General features: G+C 40.3%; 1 protein-coding gene across 4 annotated transcripts in view; it reads right to left on the minus strand.

Annotated features, from left to right (window-relative positions):
* Positions 1-316: 316 nt before the first annotated feature.
* APBA1 (amyloid beta precursor protein binding family A member 1) overlaps positions 317-20,284 on the minus strand; it is a 144,421-nt gene continuing 124,453 nt past the window's right edge. For 2 of the 4 annotated variants that reach the window (XM_019478128.2, XM_019478127.2), the window contains 8 exons: positions 19,808-19,840; positions 18,652-18,738; positions 17,473-17,658; positions 13,775-13,954; positions 12,797-13,009; positions 5,599-5,718; positions 4,310-4,450; positions 317-3,889 (listed from right to left, as the gene is read on the minus strand). In XM_019478128.2, the coding sequence (XP_019333673.1) occupies positions 3,818-3,889; positions 4,310-4,450; positions 5,599-5,718; positions 12,797-13,009; positions 13,775-13,954; positions 17,473-17,658; positions 18,652-18,738; positions 19,808-19,840 (1,032 nt within the window). In that variant the 3' untranslated portion in view covers positions 317-3,817. Of the gene's footprint in view, positions 3,890-4,309; positions 4,451-5,598; positions 5,719-11,364; positions 12,613-12,796; positions 13,010-13,774; positions 13,955-17,472; positions 17,659-18,651; positions 18,739-19,807; positions 19,841-20,284 lie in introns of those variants that run through there. The other 2 variants (XM_019478129.2, XM_019478130.2) reach the window with 2 other exon arrangements.

The raw sequence follows: 20,284 nt of genomic DNA on the forward strand, positions 1-20,284 counted from the left end.
CATCTCTACACTGATTTTCTTGAAAGATTCATACAACTGGGATTGAGTTTAAAATGAAAAATGAAAACATGTAAGGTGGTGCCACTATAAACTAGCTATTGTTGTACAGCTTAGACGCAACTGGGTAGTTTCTTACCTCACCCCCCCCCCCCCCCAAAAAAAACCCAACACCCAAACCATGCGTTTAATTCTGTATATAAGATTACTCATGTGCCATTCATTATAAAATGGGAGTGCCAAAGTGGTTAGGCATCCGTTACAACAGTGGTAGATTACTTCCAAAATTAGTATCAGTGAAATCTCAGCTTCATTCATGTTGATTTTGTCTTATATTTTATTGTTACAAATCTTACAGACATTGGCGCTCTGTTAAATAAAACAAATGTAGCACAGTAAACACATCACAACAAAATAACTGGCAAAACCCCCAAAAATCAAACCCTCCAAAATAAAAAAATAAAATAAAAATAAAGAGTCAGTCAAACCACTGCAGCTGCATTACAGAGAGAGGGTCAGAGACCTGTGACAAAAAAAGTCAGAGGAATTACATTCAGTAGATGTGCAGTATCAACGTTCCAGGCTCACATATATTATATATATATATTTATATTTATATATAGAGATCATTGAGTTTAGTGTTTACAAAGAACAATATTGTTACAAATACAATACTATACTTTTCCCAACGCTTTACAATAATTTCTATTCACCCTCTTTACAGAACAATAGTACAACTTCATATTCTAGGTACTGTGCTAAATATATACAAGAGATCTCACCCACGCTGCCATCTTCATAAACTCGTTTCATTTAGAAAAATAAAAAACCCCAACAAAACCAAACCAAAATACTGCACTCAAGAAATGCTAGCCAAGCCTTAAATAATAACCAAGATTCAGACAAACAATTGTGAAACTTGCTAATAAAAGTAAAAAAAGACGTTCCATCCTTATTGTAAACACTGACGAGTTAGGAATTGTGTAGCGAGCAAGGAAGGGACAACTTTGCAGACCTTTCTCAGAAAAGAGGGACTGTAAAATGGAAGAGTTTTCCTTTGAACCAGGGAGAATTTCACTCACCAATAACACTTAGAACTGGAGCATAGTATCTTTTAAATATCAGTGGAAAAATATACTTGAGTAGTTTCATCTGTCCCTTTTGAGTTCATATTTTTTCTTGAAACAGTCTTTCCCTTTGCAAACCAAAACTGTTTGCTTCCAAGACTATAGCTGGGAGTGCATGCATCTCTTTTTGTTAGAATCTTAACAAAGCCTATTGTAACAGAACAACTGAAATTCTACACTAGGATTAAACCCTGCAAACACTCACCTGCTTAACTTGACTCACATATGTAGTATGAATGAGCATACTACACGTGTAGTATGAATGTGTAGTATCAATGGTTTACTTGGGTGGTTCGAGATAAATGTATGTTTTTAAGACAGGGGCTTTGGATTTTAGAAATCGTTCATTGTTTCAGCCATATGTTTACTGAGGTACTTTTGTTTACTGAGTCAATAGAAAGATCCTCCAGTGGGACCTCCATTGTTATTGTTCTGGGTTGGACAGACTCGCAAATGACAAATTAGCAAGGGTTAACATGGCTGGGACTTAAGAATGGGGTATCTATGCCTTTAAGAGTAGCTTTTCACTTAACCAATTTATGGAAAGGCTGCACTGTATATAATCATCTAAATTATACATGGTATATATCATATTTACATATATTACTATATATATGGGAAATTATGAAAAATGTTGTTTATATGATCCTCATAAACCAGATGCCTAAAATTGTAACTCTATATCATTCACAATCTAGCTGTATGAGTCTGATGGCAGAGGTATATACTAACCAGGAATATCAATACCATTCTCTTGTGAACTTTGCTTTTCCAGAGATTGGGATTAAATGATATAATAAGAAAAAACGCAGTAAATCAAATTATTATACACATGTACTTTTACAGAAAAACATATTTACTTACTACAATAGTTTATGCACCATTCCAATAGCTCCCTTGAATATTTTTACTGCCACTTGAAATTGAAAAGCTATTTTTTCTTCACTCATCCCATTGTTTTGGACTTCTGACAATAGATGGTAACCAACTGATCAAATAAAGGCAGTTTTCATGGCTCACCTATCAGAAATTCACACCTTTGTATATTTATATATACCCATAAAATTGCTGGAGACAATTCTCAATGTCATTTCCAGTCTATAACCATGTTGCTTATATTGCACAGTCCATCCTTCATTAAATGAGAAATAAATGGTTGTGACCATCATCCCACACACAAAAAAGAAGAATGGGATTTTTTTTCTGGGTCCTGTGATTTTATCACATGAAGTCTTTGCATAAGACGTAGCAAAAACGGAGCTTTAAATTCAAGGCATTAGATCGGTTTACATTTCTGGTTCTATTTGATTGTAAAATGTTCCTACATAGCTCTAATGGAACATAGCTACATAGAAGGGAGTTCTCTTCTTTTGGAGGAAAAAGAGTTGCTCCGTCTTGTTCTTTTACGCCCTCCCCCCCAAACACAAAAGTTAGTAACCACTCAAATCCTTGGCTTCATGCAGCCCTACTACAACATTTCTTCTTTGTACAAGTGCATATAGTACATACGCATACCCATTAAGTGTCATACATGTAGAGAACCTAAAATTAACTTGTATATAAATTACAAAATAAATTAATTTCACCCCACTCCCTCCCCACTATCTCCCCCCCACTGTTACCTAGGTCATGACTCAGAGAAAAACGTTGTTAAAATAAGACAGTCTTTGGACCAAAGATATGTTAAAACTGACGTAGAGTAGCAAAACTACTTAGAACTATGTGCAGACCTATTCTTTTAAACTTTATAAAAATCAAGTACACACATCTTAAAAATGTAGATACACCAACCACAACACATGCTCCCGTGTATGCCAATAAGAAATTCAATTTAGATTTTCAATGTAAGCCCCCCAAAATATAGCTGGATATTAATAGATCACTTCCTCTATTCTTAATATCTGAAATTGAAGGGGAAGGCGATGCTAAAGACATGCTATACTTAAACACAAAGGCATTTTTGGAGGGGTTAGAGCTGAAGGCTCAGATACTTTTGGGACCAAACAGTGAAAGTGCATCTCCAGTACTTCCTAGTGTGGGCAAAGCAACTCTTACATCTTTCAGCAACTTATAAACCACCTTTGTGGTCATTTTATCCTGAAGAATGAAGATAAAAGAAAATAAAAGATGTGTATTTGAAAGATGAATTTGTCACATCCTCATTTAGTCACTCACTCATTCTTCACAGGCAATTAACTCTTCATTTAAGGCAAAAATTTCCTCCTGGTTTTCTGTTCTCCCTATATGCACTAAGCTTGTTGCTGCTAATGTTAAATGCAGCACATACAGGGATAACAGTGTGAATCAAAATCATCTATGCGGAGTCCAAGAGGAAAACTTTACCCTATGATTTGATTTGTTTGGTAAAGCGAGCTTTCTAACTTAGTAACACTGAACGTACTTAATCATCAAAGTACGGCCATAGAAATATAATTGCTCATGTATTGAAGCAGTGTAGTCAGTCCTTAGTTGTTATTGTTCTATTCTGTGAGGAATTACATAAAGCTTTACTCATAAAGAGATGCAACAAAAAACGTCTCATGGATATTGTTTTTCCTGGACACAACAAAATGTTGGAGAGAGAGAGAGAGAGAGAGAGATGTCTCTGGAGACACAGAAATGCAGCACTAGAAACACAACCACTAGTGAGGAACAACATCCTCCATGCACATTGTGAAGATGAGGTATGGGCCTTAGATGTAAACTGGCTGCTCCTGTGCAGTCAACAGTCTGTACATGGCAGCTGGCATGGTCTTCATGTGAATCTGAGGGGAAACAAAATCAGGTTAAGCAAACCTCCTCATGCACGTGCTGCAAAGCCTTGGCAATAAAAGGATGTGGATAATCTCTTGTTCAGGATCTATACTGTGTCTACAGAAGGAACTGAGCAGAGAAGGGGGAGGAAGTAGCTTTAATGACATGACACAGTAGAGATGAAGAGCATGAGTGTTTTCATGCCTGCCTCTACTAAAATTCACTGGGCTGGATACTCAAAATATTTTGAGCTCTCACAAACCTTACCAACAGGTGCTCAGGACTTCCCTACTAGACACTGTATAAAAATAATAAAATAAGCCTTCCTGTTTAGTTCTGCGCTTTTCCAGCATTTACATGTGGATGACAGGACAGAAAAAGCAACAATGCTGAGACCTGGAATATCATTTTAGCGTGTTGCCAGCTCCTACCTCACCAACTGCATTGGAGAGAATGTGAACGATTTTCTCATGGGGCGTTGCTACAACACTTTGTCCATTGATTTCAATGATCCGATGACCCACTCGGACTCCTCCTCGCTCTGCTATGCCTCCTCTCATAAGGCTACAGATCTTGAAGAGAAAGAATAATTTTACCAGTGTTAAACATGTTAAACCATGAAAAAGAGGGACTTTAGCCTCTGCATTTGCCCATCAATGACAGATGACGCATTCCAAGCTTATAGGCATTAGTTTCCAAGAACATGTTAAAAATAATAAAATACCATCCCAGAGTACAATGTATAGCAGCGATTCCCAACCCCGGGTTGCAACCTAAATGAGGGTTGTGGGGGCAATGCCAGTGGCGCTGCACAGAAAAGACGAGCTGTGCTGCATGCCAGGTGCTCCCTTACTCCTGGGCTGCCGCCGCACTCCACTCCCAGCAGCGGGGCACGGAAAAAGAAAGCTTGCGAGCTACTGATGTCTAGTACCAGAATATTTATTACAAAGTGTGTATAAAGATTATAAAAAATAATCAAAAAATTTCCAAGACAAAAGAAGATGGGCACTGAAAACTACAGTCCATTCAGACACTAGTATTTTTATTATTTAGATGACTGGGTAGGTCTATAGTATTTAGAATTTCATTATTTACAATAAAAGAAAAATCAAAGACAGCTGCTCTCTTTCTTTCAATAACATATAATAATTCAGTCAGACACACCAATGATGCAGACTGTACACTGACTACTCCAGGGATTCTCAACCAGGGTGGCATCCTAGGGTGCTGTGAGATCCTTTGAATGGTGCCGTGAGATGTGAGTAGCTATGCATATAAGTGCAAGCTCAGGCTTATCTCTGTCTGGCTGATTACCTGCCCCCATGGCCCTGCACCCCTTCAAGGAAGCAAGCAGTGTAATATATTAAATGGTTTTTGAAATTTGTGTGCCACTCAATTCAAAAAAGTTGTGGAGAGGTGCCTCAAGTCCAGCGAAGGTTGCATCAAGCCCAGGAAGGTTGAAAACCACTGGCCTACTTTGAAGGTCCTGCTTACTCCTCTAGTAGACTGATACTCTATTTCAGAACTAACATCTCTTTTTTGCCTTTTGTTGGCAAGAAGGAATTAGTTCAATTGACTGCTGAAGAAAGAAACATGTTGATTGTCTTGATCTTTCATTTAACATGCATGCATAGCTCTTGGCAAGTTGAAATGTCAGGGGAAAAAAAGCCACGGATATGCAAATAACAGTACAAAACTAAAGATATTGGAAGCTACTTACAATACCATTTTGTACACTGAAACCCAACTGGTATCTGAGGTCAGGCCTCCTGATCAAGACAGTGGTTACTGGAGGACATCTTACTATGTTCAGCTTAACCCGGGACTGGTTTTTCAAACCCTTTAAAAATATAATACCATGAAAAGTTTGGTTGTAGATATGCTGAGACAGATTTAAACTGGCATTGAAAAAAGCAATAGTTTCAGTGTTATTTCCCCGTTAACATTTAATCAGTTTGCTACATATGCATCCTTCTGAAACAGGACCCTTAATTAAGTACCAGACACAAGCAATAAGACAATCCTGTGAAATGAGTGAAACACTGTCAACCTCTGCTTGTCAACAACTTTGACAGAGTCATCTTAAACTGCCAAGAATTCAGACTTCCTATAGGCAATTTCTTTACTGTGGAACACAGAATGTTGTTCTACAGGAAGCAGAGAAAAGAAAAAGAGACAAACAGCAGAGAAAAGAAAAAGAAGTAGGTTTGTGCAAGTAAGCAGAAAACTACCACACAGTCTGCTATGAAAATTAAGTCTTAAATATGCAATTTTTTGCCCTGATTACTAGGGTTGTGTAAAATGGCTATCTTTCATTTCCATTTTCAATTTGGCTGTTTCGGAGGGACAATGATTTGTTTCAGTGTTTCGGATCACTGTTCCATTTTGATTTATCCGAAACTGTTTTGGAGTTTCAGTGCTGTTTCAGTGCTGATTCAGAGACTTAAATATGCAATTTTTAAAGTCTTAAATATGCAATAGGATAGCTGCATAAAGTAGCTTTCCTGGTTGCAAGTATTCAATTCAACAAGCAGAATTCTTGCCCATTATCATTTGTATAAGCAATGCTTATATTTCACTTTGAAATTTGGGAAAAACAAAATAAAAACAGAAAAAAAAATAATAAAACTGAAGATAACTGTCTCTGTCATACCTTTATATAATTCAAAGTCCTCAGAGCTCTTTCCTACAGATTAATACTAGCGGTAGGTTTATGTATCTTGTTTTACAGTGCTTAAAACATATTTATCTGCACTTAAATACAGCCTTTCATAGGTGATGTATAGAGGGGGCACGGGGGGGGGCACGTGCCCCCCCAAGAGTGCTGGTGCCCCCCAGACAGTGAGCACTCCAGCTGGTAGGGGGCACAGAGTGCCCCCCCTGAAATTGGCTCCACTATGTCACATGCGGAGGTGCCGGCACTTCTGCTGCCACTGCACTGCCAGTGCACTCGGCGATCGGCTGCTAGGGGACAGCCCCTCCCCTGGTCGCCGGCTAGCCACTGGGGGACCACCCTCTCTGGTTGTGTCCCACTGCATTGGTGCCCCCCCAGACTCAGGAGGCACCCATGCAGTCTTCTGCCCAAGCAATGCACAGGACAGGCAATATTTTCAATATACCAAGCAAGCCATGAGCAAAGACAACCTCCAAGAAACTCATCCTACCCCAAAAAGAATGCTACATCAACATGCAAGAAGGCGAAGACTATCTTATCAACATACTGATACCTGCCTTTGACTTCATTACACAAACAAAAGAGTGAAATCTTGGACTTACTGAAGCCAATGGGAGTTTTCCCCACTGACTTTAACAGAGCTGGGATTTCACCCATTATCTGAAAAGTTCTTATTTGGAGTGGGAATTATGCTAACCTCCCTATGTCTCTTCCATACAGTTTTCCCTGTTGCTTTTGCTGATTATATGGTTGCTTTATTGGGACATTCTAGCTTGTATGGAATTCCATTTCCATGAAGTAGAGGAATCAAAAAGGAGTAGAGGGAAATCTTCATTCACAGAATCTGTATGGGGAAAAATAGTTCCTGTAGCACACAGGAAAGAAGGGGTACATTCTCTTTTGTAGAATGTAACTGACCTGCTTTTCTTCAGAGATCAGGTTAATTTGGGGAGAGTTAATACTTCTGCTTTAATGCAAATGGGGAAGATGCTTACCATCGACTACTAGTATTATCCATTTCTGTGTAAGGTTCTTTTAGTTGTGCCTATTTATCTGTTCATAGACATAGAATCATAGAAGTAGGGTCGGAAGGGACCTTGTAGGTCTTCAAGTCCAACCCCCTGCCTGGGCAGGAGAGAAACTGGGCTTAAGTGACCCCAGCCAGGTAGGCATCGAGCCACTTCTTAAAGACCCCCAGAGTAGAAGCCAGCACCACTTCCCTTGGAAGTTGGTTCCAGATCCTAGCCACCCTAACTGTGAAGTAGTTCCTACGGATGTCTAATCTGAACCTACTCTCCAACAACTTGTGGCCATTATTTCTTGTTATCCCAGGGGGCGCTGGTGGAAACAAGGTCTCCCCCAAACCCTTCTGGTCCCCCAATAACACAATGGCTCCTCTCCACTGCAAGAGAAGTTTCTCCTTGTTAGCTCACTCATCCCAAGTCACCAAAGCTGGGACTTGAACTTGGATCTCCCATGTGGTAGGCAGAAACACTGCCACATAGTCACCAGTGCTGACATAGCCCATTGGTCTTTCCAAAATGAAGGGAACAAATGAGAGATGTTATTTAGTTTTTCTACTCATATACAAATGCAATAAAATGTGATTTAAAACCATCTTGAACTTTTTCCTCTATTAGAATGAAGAAACGAGTCTGGTCACACTCAGTTTGATCTTAAGTTGGGAAATGGGTGATTACTTAGTTTATATTTAACACGGAAAGATCCATAGAGCCATCTCACTCTCCTACCCAAGAGGCTCTATTTTCCTATCTATGCATCTAACAGTCCGTTAATGTCCAGATCAGTTAAACACATAAATTCAGGACTGAGGGGACAAACTGTGGAGGACGTCAACTGCCAAAGCATTTCACCTTTGGTTTCCACACAGCACTATGCTCTGCTCAGCTCATTAATCAAGGTTGGCTGCAAGTGGCGAGGCTGCTCTGGGAAGCAAAGACGGCAAATGAAAATGAGATTATGAAGTCAGAAGAGGCAGTTCCAAGCCATCTGGCCGTCACTGGAACACAAGGCCTGAAATCTCTTTTTGCTCTACTCCATACCATACATTCGGTGGCTGCATTTTATTTACCATGTGTACTGCAGTAGCCGTATTAAATGACTGCTTATTTACCACTGAACAATTTGCCTTCAGGACAACATGTACAATAAAAGACCAACAGAAGCTACCCATTTTGCATTTAATCATGGCTACAATACTAAGTATGCAACTGCACTGTGTTTTTCGTATGCTTTAGAAAAACAAACAAAACATCTTAAGTGACCCTTAGTAATCTCCGGATTTCCCAGATACAATGCATCTTTCAAACTTGTGAAGTTTACAATATCTTATGTCTTAGGAATTTTGGTTAGAAAAACTTTTGCATTTGACCTAACTAATGATTCAAACAGTTCAGAAAATGGACCAAGATGAAAGAAGCATAGGACCATTGTTGAATATATCACCACACTGGAAAGTTTCTTGGTAGCTCTGTCATCTAGTAATTTGTTTATGATTGATTAATAATGAGAGTTTAGAAATCTAAATAAAATATCTAATGTAATTATGATAGTTCTATGCCCTCTTCATAACATATCAAAGAATTTTTGCAATTGATCATAAGATCTTACACAACCTCTGACTGTGTTTTGACTGTTTTTTACCTTTTTGTGATTCAGAACTGATGGATGAACAGCTCCTAATCAGTGTGCTGCTCCTTATGGCAGTCTACAAGCCATCTTCTCATTTAAAAGGGCACAATTAATAACTACCAGTTCCTATGACAACAGCTGAATGTGGCAGTGAGAAAGGAATAGAAATATATGTCAGAACAGTTCCTCTGGAGCTATGAGACAGCTGTGTTGCCTTGTATGAGGAAGCAAGGAGTTTCTCAAGACAATATTGCAGCAGTCCATTTGCAATGGCTCTGAAGGAGGAGTGAAAATAATTCTAATTTTGGAGATAACATAGGATTAATATCCTATGTTATCTCCAAAATTAGAATTAGAACCAACATGGCAGGTTTGAGAACATTAAGGATTTTGATAATAGCATGGGAAAGACCTTCTTAAGTTAGACGGTTATTTTTTGCTTTTTTTTTTTTTTAAAGCATCTGAACCTTTTTGTGACAGCAACATTCCCAAGAGAAACAAGGATCTTTTTTTCTGTCAACCCTCTTTCCAATAAGAAATAAGGAGAAAACAGTTTTTGCCTTCAATATCCTTAGCAGTCACACCATTAGCAGACATTAACAGGACATGCTGAATAAGGCCCTGACTACTAGGGCTGTGCGAAAAGTCTATCTTTCATTTCCATTTCGGATTTGGTTGTTTCAGAGGGACAGTGATTTGTTTCGCTGTTTCGGATCACTGCTCCATTTCAATTTGTCCGAATCTGTTTCAGAGTTTTGATGCTGTTTCGGTGCTGATTCAGAGACTTGGATCAGCTGGGGAGAGGCAGGCACAGCCAGGCGGCTGCAGGTTCTCTGCAGCTCCTCCAGCTGTGCCTGCCTCTCCCCAGGCAGGGGGAGCTGTGGGAGAAGCCCCCATGGGTGCCCTGCCTGGCCCCAGCCTCCCGGCACTTAAAAAAAAAAAAAAGAGCTCTGCACTCACTATCTGTAGCAACAGTGATCAGGACCTCTGAGGGCTTGGGGCAGAGCCTCCCTGCACAGCACGTGGCAGTGGGGAGCAGTAGGGATCACCCCCTCCCTGCCTGGTACCCACACAGCAGCTGTCCGGTGGTGCGGGTGCAGCGTGGCTCGGCAGGGTGCTGCACACTGTCTGGAGCTGAGGCAGCTCCGGCAGCCAGTTGGAGTCCAGCACCGTTCAGCCCCAGCTCCCAGATAGCGTGTAGCGCTCTGCTGAGCTGTGCCGCACCCATGCCATGGGGCACCTGTCACACGGGTGCCAGGCAGGGGAGGATCCCTGCTGCTCCCCACTGCCCTGTGCTGTGTGAAGAGGCTCTGCCATGAGCCCTCAGAGGCCCTGATCACTGCTGTTACATCTGGTGAGTGCGGGGCTTTCTTTTTTTTTTTTTAAACAGTGCTGGGAGGCTGGGGCCAGATGAGGGATGGGGCTGGGCAGGGCAGCCACGGGGGCTTCTCCCATGGCTCCTCTGGCTGTGCCTACCTCTGCCCTAGTGTGGGGAGCTGTGGGAGAAGCCCCCATGGCTGCCCTCCCCGGCCCTGTCGCCCAACCAGCCCCAGCCTCCTGGCACTTTCAAAGGAGGGCTGAGGGGCTGTGCCAGACTATTGCCAGGGGGCACCGCTGAAACATTCCGAAACACTTCGGATGGTTCCGTTTTGTTTCAGATTCAGTGTTTCAGGTGCCGAAATGGGCCAAAACACTTCTGAAACAAAATGGCTGCTGAAGTTTCTCACAGCCCTACTGATTACACACCCACCCTGGTAAAGCTTTCCTCTGGGCTGTGCCACTTCTCCTGAATCTATTCTCCTGACCCTCAGGGTATGCTGTAAGTCACTGCCAGCAAAGCCTAACCAAGGGCCAAATGAGCTCCAAACATGAATGCCTAACCAAATGAAAATTATGGGCTTGGAATCCATGTTTAATGAAAGCCCAGGCAGAGGAAACAACTGACTAGATCCCTACATGTTCAGATTTATTTCTAGGTGCCAGACAAAATTATGAATTTTTCTCCCAGGAAACTATACTGCTTTTACCAGGGTTTGAAGACAGAGACAGTAATTGGTGTTCTGATTTGAACCCATTAAATGTAGACTTGCAGGGCTTGTTACCTCAGATATTTCTATGCAACTGCCTAGGTAAAGAGTTTTCATTTTCTGAAACAAATAATTTAAGTCTTCTTAGCATTTTTTTATTCAAATGGTCAAACACACACCATTCACAGAGACGAGATGGAAGGGGCAGGAAGACATTTACTTTATGGATTACTACACAAAAAGGATTTAGTCCAAAATAGACAAACAATGTAACAAGCCACCTGGCAGGAATGAGAAAAAAATATCCAATTTTACCAAGTATATTGCTAGGCTTATTTAGAGAAAGATTTCTAGCACCAGATTATGAGTGCCTGTAGACATGCAGGGACACTGCCCCTATGCACTGTAACTACAGTGCATCGGAGCAGTATACTGAAGCGTGCTAATTACTGTGGGCCAGCAGCATCCATGTCTCATGTATTCAGTGTCCCGACACTTCCAAATGGCAGTGGGGGCGCTTCAACTAAAGCTCATCGAACGAGCTTTATTTAAAGTGCCCCTGCCGCCATTTTGAAGTGTGGGACACTGAATACACGAGACACTACAGGCTCTTCAATTAGAGCGGCTCTCGGAGTCGCTCTAATTAAAGTGCCCCCCACCCCCACCCCTGGAGCATGCCCTGCCTTATGTTCCTACATGCTCTGCAGTACAGCAACTGTACAGTAGCTGTTTATTCCAATAAATACCCCTGAATCCAATTTTGAGGAATTGATGACATTCTCAATTGATGCATCTTTTCCCCTCCCTGGAACACTGATGTTTGAATGCCTGCTCTATTATACACAGCCATTGCCCTATAGGCTCTTCTTTTCCAGTTGACTTGCCTGCTTTTTGCAATTACATATTCTCATGTCAATTAGACAGCACACTCCCAATTATGCGGCTGCAAGTGTAGTGAAGTTAAGAAAACAAATTACACCTCAAAATATCTACAAATTAACTCCATGCTTACAGAAAAGACAAATATGATTTAAATAATTTGGAAAGAGAAAATGAATCAATTCTTCAGTTTGCTATATTTGTTTTTATCAGTCACATTACCATGGGACAAATCCCCAAACCCCTTCTGTCAGTCCTTACTCAAGCAAAGCTTCAAATCAGCTTCAGTGGAAGTTCTGCTCAAAGTTACGGCAAAAATATTTATGCCTTCAGGATTTGACCTTTGCTCCTGAATACTTCTGAACCTTGTGAAGGATGAACCGAGCAGCACAAATGATAGCAGAGAGGGAAAGATGAGGTCAAGGCTTTATTCTCCAATCCTTCACAGACTTCCTGTGTGACCTTGGGTGATTCGCTTTCTCTTGCACTTTCATTTCATAATCTGCAAAATAGGGATGGTGACTTTTCCTCTCTCACAGGGGCTAGTAAACTAGTGAAGGGCTTTCAGATCATGGATCCTACTATAAAATGTATATTAAGAAGCACGGGTAGATAACAGAATCTTTAATTTTAAAACCTTCACATTCTACTGCTGTTCCCATACAATTTAAAAATATTCTCTGTACCTTTATAATGCTCTGGCATGTTGACAGAGGTAAGCCCACCAAGCTGGTACCATTAATTGACATGATCTGGTCTCCTATATTTAGCTTTCCAGACTTCTCTGCTGGTCCTCCATGCATCATGTTGGCTATAATAACTGTGGGTAAGATGGATCCCCAGCCAGACTCCACAATCACCACACCTAGAATTTCTCCCTTCTGCTTTTCAATGTAGACCTGAATCAGGAGTTAAAAATACAATTTCACATCCTTCTAAGATCTGAAACAGTCAGTGTTCAAATATGTGCAGACCTCCATCGTCTCCCTCACTTTGTCTCCTTCCCAATCCAAGGTAAAAATAATGAGACACATGAATCAACAATTCTGTAATTCAGTCCTAATGTGAGATAAATTGGTCTCTTACATAAGAAGCCTTTGCCTCATAATATTCACATGCACATAATAAACCTCATGGGTGTATAGCAAGGAATGATGGTGGGGGTAAACTTCCAGGATGAAGCATAATCAGAGATTGAAAGCACTAGTTCCTACAGATTGGGAAGCAATAACTTGCTCACTGAAATGGTACACTGGTTCATCTGTATTAATAAAACAAGCGGAAAATTTATAGAACTTTAAAACAAACCTGGTGACAACTGCTCTCACCCACCACAATGTCTCCATAAAATTTATGTTGTTTACTACTGTCTTAACAGTTTGTTTTAAGCCCACAGCACTGATGTGCAATGTCCCATGTGTTTGAAAACTGTTTGGTAAAAGAGCACAGAACAGATGGGAAATCATTTTAATGCTGATAAATTTAGGGTTCATTGTGTACTCTTAGAACTGAATTGCCACAGGGTATCCTACCAGGGAAGAGGATGTTCTGTCCTAATGAAGTCATTTGTGGGAAACTCTAATGGTTTTCTAATTGTTACCAGCACCGGGCTGCATTTGGGACAGATGAGCCTAATATGCTGTTATGAGAAGAACGGCACATACATCTTTGCAGTTTTCAGACTTGGAAAAATGGATCAGGTCATCGTTGTACATGTCCTGGGTATTGAGCAGGTCACTGTACTCCTTCTGGCTTAGGTCTTCTGGATTTATTCCATTTGCTCTCAGAAATTCCTGGTAGGCCACGCTAAATGCTTGGCCTATGGACTGAGCAATCAGTTGCGCCTAGAGTGATTTCCAAAGAAAAGAGAAAAAAGTAAATAAAACATGCAGCACCAAAAAATGATCTTGCTCCCCCATTTTAATCATGCTGAAAATGGTCCCTACCTGGTAATAGTTAAACATTTTGCATCTATTTGAAAACTTTTTCCCATAGTAACAATCACACACAAAATCAAACATTTTCTCCTCAGCCCATTTAGTTAATTCAGCAAGGCAAGCATTTTCAAATGAAAAATAAGAATAGAAGGCCCTTCTTTTACTGAAGGGAACTGCTAAATTAACCATAAAGGTAGCTGAACTTGAAAGAGGAATGTGTCGAGTAAGTATATTAGCTCTCAAATGATTCTGCCTTCTAGCCCAAGCCATTCCACCCATTTATAAGCCAGCTGTATGTGAAAATATTTGATGGAAAAAGACAGCAGGCTGTAATTGTTGCCTCAGTTTATCTCAGGACTGAAAGGATCTTAAACTACTCTCAATCTGGAGCTGGATTCCACTAGTAACAATAGATGGTCACTGGCATTTAAAGTGGTGCTGTATCAGTTACATATATGCTAACTTGTTGGGCTGGATTTTTCAGGAGTTTGACTGCTATGTAGACAATAAAACAAAGATCCTGGGAGCCAAGCTTTTACAAAAGTCTGTCCCCATTACAGATGGAGAACATTTGGAAATCTGATGCTGAGCTCTTTTAAAAGTTTGGCCTATATTAACCGTTTAGTCTCCATTGCCCAAGATTATCTTAGTAGAAGTTTTAAAAACCAAATCTATTTCTCTGATTGCTTTTTTTCCCATTTAAGCATTTACTTCCTCTAGTGTTCCTCAATAGATTAGAACTATTGAAAATGGAGACAAATTTTATCAACTACTCATTGTTTGCTGATGTAATGATTGCCAGTTAATTCTTGTATAGATTAAGATCATTTTAAAACTAAAACTTTTGGAGCTACTTAACAGTCCTTGTAAAGATAATGTCCACAAGACCATACAGATTTTTGCACTAAAAATTGTAAGCTAATACAACCTTTGGAATGACAGGGCTCTTTGCTGCCAGAAGACAGAAAGTTGAAGCCAAGATGTTCCTCCATATGCAAGAAGCAAGGGTTTGTTTTTTTGGTGATATCTTTTATTGGACCAACTGTATCATTGGAAGGGAGATATTAGATAAGCTTCCAGGCAGGAAGCGGGGAGGGCGCTTTGTGCCCAAAAGCTTGTTTCTCTGTTTCTGCTTCTCACAGGTAAAATGACATTCTGGTTCTAGCTTTTCACTAACACAATTTTTTCTGATTTTCGAGGTACTACTTTTTGTCAGATATTGAGACAGTGTCTATAGAATTGCTCATGACTGAGGACAGCTAATATTATTTCTTCAAATGTTTCAAAATATTTTCAAAGACCTGCCAAATTGACTAAATGCCAACATAATTTTGGATCTCCTGACTTTCAGGGCTTTTCAAGCTAATGTTTACTGGTGGGAGGAGCTTGAGCATTTCCACAAACATGAACAGATTTAAACCACACTAGGTGATGCCAGGGACATCAGAAGGGGAGTACCTAATCCAAAGAACTCCTGAAAAAAAGGAAAAGGAAGATCTATCCAGACTTCTATTTTCATAAGGCTCCGGCCTGTGGCTGTGTGATGCCACTATGCCTGGTTAAATAGACCTTTACTTTCTTTGCACCATGAACAACATTCATCACTAGACACATATACAACAGTCTGTAATGAGTCAAGAAACCCAGTGATGTTAGAAAGATGAGCACCTCCCCCCCCCTCCCCCCCAAACACTGGGTAATACTTTCAACCACACATCAGTTTCCTTAAGCTGAATGAAAGTACAGAGTTGTGACTCTCATTCTGTATAAGAATCATCTTTCTGTGTTGGCTTTTTTCTGGTACTAACTGGATGCCTCGACATGTTTTGCCCATGTATTTCTTTTTCACTCCAGCAGGTGACTGGTAGTGGGACAGAGTGAGCACATCTGGATAAAACCCACAGACTGTATCTGTGAACAGTGCCTGCAACTAGTTTCTCAAATACCTCTAACACATCCCTAACTTAAATAACTTGGCTGTCTGAAATATCTCACATGTACATGTTTCATGAGGTGTTTGAATTCTGGGACATTATTATTTTCACTTAGATTTTGGTTAGCTGAATAAGTACAATTTTGAACTCTACTGGAAAATCTCCTACAGAACTCTATGAATGGCATGGTAGCAAAGAAGAGAGATAGGCTTTTGCCTAACCGCATGTAATTTAGGCAGGCTTCCTCAAATGACATCAGAGCTGTCTTCTAAATGTTAATTTCAACTTTGGAGTGATTCGACACTTCCTTCGTCAGCCTTTGACTGACATATCAGGTGCCACAGGGACTTATAAAATCCTAGAACTTGGGTGGGGTTGACAACAAACAAAGTTTTACTCCCTTCTCCAAATCTTATGGAATCATATTTTATTTTAAATGAATGGGAAATTAGACCAATTGATGACTTGTTATTAAGCCATTTAATTTAATTTACTTAAGTGCTTTATTTTCTTTTGGTTTTTGTTATTCAAATTAGTTTAAAATATTAAACTGGAACTTGTGTAGGCTGGTATTTCTTTCCCAGTTACTTTGGCTTCAAACAGCAAGGACAGCAGAGTAGATAAAATAGATCATTCAATTACCCCTCTACATTGTGAAGTCACGACATAGGTTTATGAAATAGTTATTCATCTGCTCTGAGATGTCTGCATGCAGGGCATTTAAGAAATGTATACACAATATTATTGATTGGGTTTCCTAAAATGCTTTTAATATTTCTTTCTCAACTCCAGTATCCACAATAGATCACTTCTGCAGCATGAATCTATAGTCCTAATTACAATGCTCATGGCTATGAGTCCCCTCTAAAAATCACTTGTTATGAGAGATGTTCACTCTCAGGAGCAGATCCTGCATTGCTGTAAAGTGAATATGATATTAACCATTTTTTTGTGGATCAGCCCCTCAATGTCTACGGAAAGTGTTGCATTGAGAATGAAAAGAAAGATAAATTTAAAAACAACGAGAACTGCTTCTTATAAATGGAGGCTCTTTGTGAATTTTGAAAGCCAAAAGTTAAAGCCCAAAATAGGAGGGGGGGCATTCCTCTTTTCAGACCGATTATTATTACGCATGTAAAAAATACGCAGGACCATCTGTGAGAGTTCAGTTCTATTTAAAATGCTTCTTATATTCTCAAAGGACATTTTTACACGTGTGTGTCGCAGCGCTGGGCTCTTTGAAAAGGTGGCGGTGTCTCGGAGGTGCTTCAGTTTAAAAGCGCACTGCTGTCATTTTCTGCGCACTGACGCACATTTTGCCGCTTGTACAACTGCACGTGGCACAATACAGTTCGCCTCAGCTTGTGTGTGGAGCAGACTCAATTAATCGAGTCTGCTCTGAAGTGGCGGATTTCTGGCGCATTGCTGGAAAAAAAGTATGTGTGTAAGTGCCCAAAGACAGTAACATTGTGTAATAAAATAATTCCTTACATCCTCGGATTCAAAGACATGGCAAATCATTTTGTATTGCCTCTTTCCATCCTGGGAAGGGTGAGATGCCTCCACATTGTCCTGGGAATTAGATCGTGGCATTCGCCTACGGGCCATCAGTACAACAATATTCCCAATATCTGCTATGTAGGAAATAGTCCTCAAAGGATGATCCATCATAGTTTCCTGGGGAAGAGAAATACTAAGATCAGTGTCTGTTTTGTGCAATTACTCACCATACTTGCGGTATTATGAAAAAATACAAATGACATATTAAGAACAACTGGAATTATATATATATGTACAGAATAACTCCTTTGTTTCTTCTAAAATAGGGACCAGCAAAAGGAAGTGCCAGCTTCTATTTCACTAAATGAACCAAATCTCCTGTTTTTTTTAATTAATGCTACTATGTCTGAGGTGAAACAACCTCAAAGACAAAGACCCAGTTTTGAGGGTTTGAACCTGCACTACATACAGAGGACTAAAGATGTCAATTTAGCCATCAAAGCCAAGCTTTTTTAAAGTAACCTGGTGATAAATGACACTGAGCAAATTATGGCATCAGGCTATCTGAAACGAGGTAATATGAACTGTTTAGTTTAAATAAGAATCTCAGCAGCAGGTCTATTTCAATTGTTCTCAATGGCTGCATCCAGATGAGCTCAGCCGTGTGGTATGTGGCGCTGCAGACACCTCTGTGGCACCACATACTGCGTGTTCAGCTGTTTTCTGAACTGCAAGGGATCAGGGCAGGGGTTTTTTTTGGACTCCTGGATATCCAGAGGTAAAAAAAAAAACACTAAAAAAAAAATGCAGAGTGGAGCATGCAAAGGTAGCATGCGCCACTCAAAATCGGAGCCTGGCTGGCTAGTGCCATGCTGCAGCTGCTGGCCAGGCTCCAAGCAGCAAGATCGCTGCTACTGCAGCCCCAGGAGGCCCCAGGACATCAGCTAAGGCTGCTGGGGCCACCCCAGTGCTGGCCCCAGCCTCCCCTAGTCCTTCTGGAGCAACCTGCCGTGGGCCACAGTATGTGTGGCACGGGTCTTCCTCAGGGACAAGTAGTGGTGGCACAAGGCGCGCCATCACTAGTTCTCCCTGGGGAACTCTCATCCACTTTCATCTGGACGTAGCCAGTTATAGGTGCCAACCCTGGCAAAAGTTTCTCTTTGTCTATACCTGTGTGTCTGCATTCAATACTTTTATTCTCTGTGTCGAGATGAAGAGGTCCACTTCAGTCATTGGTTGAGATTCACCTTCTGGTGCCTGTAAATAAAATGGATTAGAGTCAATATGTGCTTTAGAGAACATCCTTCATAGCAATGTTAGATCACAAACAGGGGCGCACCAAGACACAGTCACCAGAACAGCAATGCAAAATAGAGTGTCTGATTGCAGAAGCTAAACACAAAGCTATGGAAACTATATAAAGGAATGATAGCAAGCTAGATTAGATATTACAGCCTTTGACCCCGCAGCCAATAAAAAAACACAGAGCATCATGAATTGTATAAACATTCCATGGAAATCCAAATGATTTTTCTTTTAACATGTATGCATCTTTAAGAAAGGTTTTTCAAATGAGTAATAACTATGGGCAGCTCTTGCCTAGAGGGTTTCTATACGAGCTAATGACAGCAACTGCTCAGGCTGTGGGAAATATGCATGTAGCAGGTGCAGATTAAGCAATTTATAATGCAGTTCTGGTAAGAGGGTCTTCATGGTCAGAGAATAGAATGAGAGAGCATTAACCCACTCCAGAAGTTGTACCTTTGTAAAGACACAGAGCAAATGCTTGTACTTTAAAACTGATCAGATTTGCTGAAAAGCACCCGAGAACTCCATAAGCAAAACAGATTATTAAAGTATGAGTCAATCTCAGTGTATAATCGTGTGTATATATGTAAACTTTTTTTTTGCATCCAGCAATTTAATATATTTGCAAATTGACCAAAAACACTCTTTACAGAGGAATAAAATAAAAAAGTCACTTCTTTTAGTCTGACATTTTACAGAAGTAGAACCTTCGCCATATCATTCCTGTTTCTTAATAGGAACTTTTGGTTACTGCCTGTTTCCATTTGGTAAATCCAATCTTTACCCTATTTCTAACATGAAATGGCTAATGATAAGCAACAAAAAAATGGCCAGCTAGGCAACTGATTTTTGAGAAATGTCAACTTGTGTGGTGACTCAGAAACAAACTTGAACAAAAACTTGCTGGATGCAGAAAATAAAAACACAAAATCAAAAGTAAGAAAGGCAAATAAATAAATAAATAAATAAAAACCAAAAGAACAGGCATAACACCAAGCTGATGGAGGTTGTACTGCACCTTCTTCCTGCTTTTGGCTAATTTCTGGGCCATCTGCTTAGCATGGAATAAACAGAGATAGGAGAATGGTTAGAGCAGAACTTGCAGAGACTCAAAGTCAAGCAGGGGTCTACACACTAGTGCCAGGGCTTTGTCTAGTAGCTGTTCCAAGTTAGTCTCTGCTTGGATTCCCTCCCCCCTGCCCCTGTTTGTTGAAAAAAAAGTTTCACGTTTACCACAATAGGTTTCAGAACATAAAGAAAAGAAAGAGAATTAAAAAGGCATTTTTAATTTAAAGGTTACTTTTTAAAACCAGATTGCTGTGGGTTCTTTTCCCTTCAAAAATAGAGGGCCTATTCTCAGTTACGGTGCTACAAATCATGTTCAACTCCCATGAATTAAACAGAGATAGATCAATGTAAAACTGGTATAAGTGAGAAAAGGACCAGAGCCATAAATATTTAAGCTCTCTCCAATCTAAAGAGCCTAGATGCAGGC

Source organism: Alligator mississippiensis, chromosome 3 (assembly GCF_030867095.1).
Source record: "Alligator mississippiensis isolate rAllMis1 chromosome 3, rAllMis1, whole genome shotgun sequence".
NCBI classification, from domain to species: Eukaryota; Metazoa; Chordata; order Crocodylia; family Alligatoridae; genus Alligator; species Alligator mississippiensis.